Source organism: Sinocyclocheilus grahami, unplaced genomic scaffold (genome assembly GCF_001515645.1).
Source record: "Sinocyclocheilus grahami isolate Dianchi unplaced genomic scaffold, SAMN03320097.WGS_v1.1 scaffold13652.1, whole genome shotgun sequence".
In the NCBI taxonomy this organism is placed as follows: Eukaryota; Metazoa; Chordata; class Actinopteri; order Cypriniformes; family Cyprinidae; genus Sinocyclocheilus; species Sinocyclocheilus grahami.
Window position 1 is genome coordinate 1 of NW_015515002.1, and position 4,599 is coordinate 4,599.

At 38.1% G+C, this 4,599-nt stretch overlaps 1 protein-coding gene across 1 annotated transcript; it reads right to left on the reverse strand.

The window, feature by feature from the left end:
• Positions 1–108: 108 nt before the first annotated feature.
• Positions 109–3,124, reverse strand: LOC107579038 (14-3-3 protein beta/alpha-B-like; the record flags this gene model as incomplete). Its single annotated transcript, XM_016264923.1, has 3 exons — positions 2,811–3,124; positions 2,502–2,625; positions 109–294 (listed from the first exon to the last, which is right to left on the reverse strand). Coding segments are annotated over exons 1-3 (604 nt in total), but the record flags the coding sequence as incomplete, so codon positions are not given.
• Positions 3,125–4,599: the final 1,475 nt, after the last annotated feature.

Sequence of the window (4,599 nt, forward strand, 5' to 3'; positions counted from 1 at the left end):
TCAATACTTGGCAAGTTAAAATCAGTTGAATTTCTATAAAAAAAAAGTCTCTGTCCAAATTTGGTTAAATGCAAGAACTCATCCTGTGTGAATGGCCCCTTATGTTGCTAGCGTTTAAAGAGATACCAACCGTCTTAGCGAGTTGACAGGCATTCTCTGGAGAGTTGAGGATCTCGTAGTAAAAAACGGAAAAGTTGAGGGCAAGACCCAACCGTATAGGGTGTGTGGGTTGCATTTCTTTCTTACTTATCTCAAAAGCATCTTGGTAAGCCTTCTGAGAGTTCTCAACAGTGACAAACATTTTATCTTGTGTTGATTACATTCAAAAAATATAATTCTGTCATGACAACTCTCGGAGGGATTGGCATGGTAATGTACATGACAATGTTAATGTATTTGGTCTTGGCGGAATAGATCTTCTGCTGCTGCGGCAGAGCAAGTACCGAGACTTGCTACTGCCAATACATCCACAACATGCTGCTGTAAGCATGTAAGAAATATTGCTGCTGCAAATATAACATACATGAAATAACCCCCATAAAGCATGCATGAATCACCTCATAGCAGATCAATACAGGTGGAGCTGGGGAAGGTGAAGGGTTTCTGAAGCAAGCTGCAACTGCCATGGCAAGCACTAGTCATATATTTGAATGTTGAGCAGCGAGCTCATTGGCTACCGATACAGGAGAGAACCAATCAGCTGTGCCATGTGATAATGACGTCATTAGGTCAGATTGAGTTTGACCTATCGGACTGCACCATCTAGAATTGGATGCCAGAACTTTGTATTTATGTCAAAAATAGTCAGACAGATAGATAGTAGTGATGCACTGAAATTAACTTTTTACCGAAATCAAAAGGAAAGTTATTATTTAATCAAAAACCAAAACCGAAAAGGACATTTTCAGAATTCAATTTGGGTAACTGAACTCATTATTCTGATCAGTGTGTAAATTTCTTTGGCAACAAGCCACTTCTCAATGTTTCAGCCTAACAAATTTTACATACTGCTACTCTAGAATCATTTTTGGTCACGCTAATGTGTGTCCACTCCACACTGCTGACGTGTTTACCTGTTGAAGAGTATCCACGCCATGTTCACAAAATAGAAGCTAAAACAGTCAAAACGCACCTTTGGAGAAGTGCTAATTAAACTTTCGATCTACGATTTTGGCTCTCTAAAAGAATTACGCCAGAATTTTCTGTTTTGGCCAAATATTTCCTAAATTTAGGTGTATCACTCATAGATGGAAATACAGATAGATAGATAAATGCCAGACAGACAGACAGAGAGATAGAACAATATAATTATAGATAGAACGATAGATAAATTGACAGACATGACATAACAGACAGACAGATAGAACGACAGACAAATAGAAATAAAACACAGAATTTCCCACAGACCTACACTCTATTTATGGCGGCACTTCCCCCAATGGAGGGGGAGGGGGGGTTGTTTTTTTTGTATTGTAATACTAAAAAAAACATGCTCCAATGCAAATATTTATGCGAAGAACTTTATATACATAATTAAACATCTCCCTCACACAACATCTCTACATTTTTTTTAGCACATTTAACATTCTTTGTTTGAACATGCTATTTTACAGGGCTTTCTGAAAAATAATTTTAGGAAAATATTTTGTAATATTCATCTGGATTGAAGGAGCAGACACTGAGCAACAGAGTTAAAGAAGTTAACATTATAGTTAATATCATTTAGCCTATGTCGGGGTATCTGCAGGTTTTTTAAAATCAAATTTAAGGCTTTTAACCACCTTTTAAAAATCTGCAAAATGAATACCGTAACATTTTAAACCGTAATATGACTGTATAAAGCATGATTTACAGTTCAGATACAGGGTTTTATAGAAACAAAGTTTTATGAAATGTTCTTCACATTTTTATGTTTGCTTCTTAAAAATATGGGTCGATTGTCACAATGGTCTTAACAAAAACAGCAGACAGGCTGATTGAAAATGCAAATTCATTCTCTGCCAGTAGGTGGCACTTTTGGAAACTGCAGAAATATAGCGGTTTTCCTCAGTAACGGCAAAGCAACGCTGCACCTATAAACGCTACTTTATCAGACATTATAAGAACATGCCATCAATACTTTTCTGAAGACAGTCGGTTCCCTTCAGCGATACATTCACATTAACATGCTGTGTTTTGACTTTGTAATGTGCAGCGCTCCTATTTATTCAATGAATCATAGCCTTTTGAAGTTTAATCCAGCCATTTCACGATTCTTGCATGAGTTTTGGACAAATCTGTGCAAATCTATTTGTGGCAGTCAATGTTGATATTATGGCGGGCCGCCACAAATAAATCAATGTATGGGAAACACAAACTTCAGACAGAACAATAGATAGATAGATAGATAGATGACTGATAGATAGACAGATAGATAGAACAAAAGAAAGATAGACAAGACAGAACAACAGAAAGAATGATAGCTAGATAGCTAGCTAGATAGACACATACAATGCACTTACTGGTCTTAGATTCTCCAGACGCGACCTCAGATAAGTATCTAAAGTAATCGCCTTTCATTTTCAGGTAAAACACCTTGCTCTCTGCCTGAGAAGCATTGGGAATGAGGAACTTCTCCAAAAGACCCTGTCAAGACAGGTTGGGACCATCAGGATGGCTCATATTTGTGGTGAAACAGTGAAAAATGGAAAAACTGAAATTAAAGTGTTCTTTGTAAACTGAAAACGAAATATTTTGTATTTAAGAATGAACTTCAAGTGATGTCATCATTATAAAAGGTTCAGAAGATGAAGAGAAAGAAGTGCAGATACCAGCACATCATTGCAGATGTCCTGCAGCTCCGTCTCAATCTTTTCACGATACTCGCGTGCCATCTGTTGCTTCTTCTCGTTCCCCTCGGTCTTCTGCTCGATGCTGGAGATCACACGCCAGGAGGAGCGACGGGCGCCCACCACGTTCTTGAAAGCCACAGAGAGCAGGTTGCGCTCTTCATTGGAGAGCTCCACGCCGCCCTCGGTAACAGCCTTCATAGCGGCTGCCATGTCATCATAGCGCTCGGCCTGCTCGGCAAGCTTGGCTTTCTGCACCAGGTCACTCTTGTCCATTTTTAGACTGAGAATCAGATACGAGTAGGTATGAGCACAATAATTCACAGAAAACCACCAAATTAAATGGATTTAGAAGGTTTTGAAAAGTATTAATGCTCAATAATTGATGATGAGCAGTCGATTAACAATCTTCATTTTCATCTGATATCGATTCTTAAATCCAAGTTTGATATTTTAGTTTATGCTGTTTTCAGCTGATGCACAAAACTTGACTAAACATTATTTGTAGCGTGCCTCCCATCCAATAATTTTAATAAGCTTGTGTTGTTACTTTAGATATGAAACGGTCTCAGCTTTCAAATTTTGTAAATTTAAGCATGAAAATATTGAACATCAGAAAGTGTTGAAAGAAACAGTACAACTTACTGAAACACATCATGTCTCATGTAATCGTTAAATCTGCGTTTCAACCAGACGTATGTCAATAAAACAGCTTGTAAGCAATGTCACAAACTTGCAAAAGCCATTCAATGTCCATAAACTCAATAGTTAGCAAGAAAAATGAACTCTAGAGAAGAGCATTTTGATAAATATGTGCACGGTTCTACATATTCATTATATTTTTACTTAACCTGTTAGTGAATTCTTATTTAATGTATGTTTGAATACATCTGTCATGTACACAAGTTATGACAATCACGTTTAAATATTTATATTTTCAACAATGAATTGGACTAGAAACAACTACTATCATTAAGACATTTTTGTGCTGGAGGAAGACTATGATGAGAGCTACATCCCTTCAGAGCAAGGTTACTGTTACTCTTCATCACTAGGGCTGTCGCGATAACCGCAATATCGCGCTATTGACGAGCAAACCGCAGAGGAATGCAAGAACCGCAGCAACCGCGATTTTTGCGTGTTTTCTTTTTTCGTAAGGTTATGCCCTTCTCGTTTTACACTTCATGCATGTGGACTGAATATTAAACAAGTTAGTAACGATAACATAATGTGTACCATGCTGATTTGTACAGAGGCTCTGTAGATTTGCACTTAACAAGCCTAAACAGACAGTGAATGAGAGAGAGATCGACTGAGCGCGTGCGATTACTTGCGTCTGTCCTCCAGGCCGAGTCATATATATTTGTGAAAATCGGTTGTCATGTCCAAGGAAAGCGAAATCTCTGTCTTAGCATCGACGCATAGCTGGTCAGCTGAGCCTTCTAAAGTGGCGCTCAAAGTTAAAATTATTTCAACAGCGCGTTTCATTATGTCTCTCTTTGAATGAATGAATCAGCGTTTTTGAACATGTAGTTGAATGACAGTCCCTTTCCACCACCTTGTGGCGCAACACTGTAACTGCACTGACTGACAGCCCGTCTAGAATGCGTGCAGGTGGAAATATCAATAGAAAGTCTCTTGTCCAGTCAGATTAGAAAATCAGATTACAGCTAGGCTAACTGTTATACATATAGGCTAACGATAGACTAACAATCTTATTGTCAGGTTTATGTTGTTAAGTGGACCGTTATTTTGTCATTCTCTTCGGTTT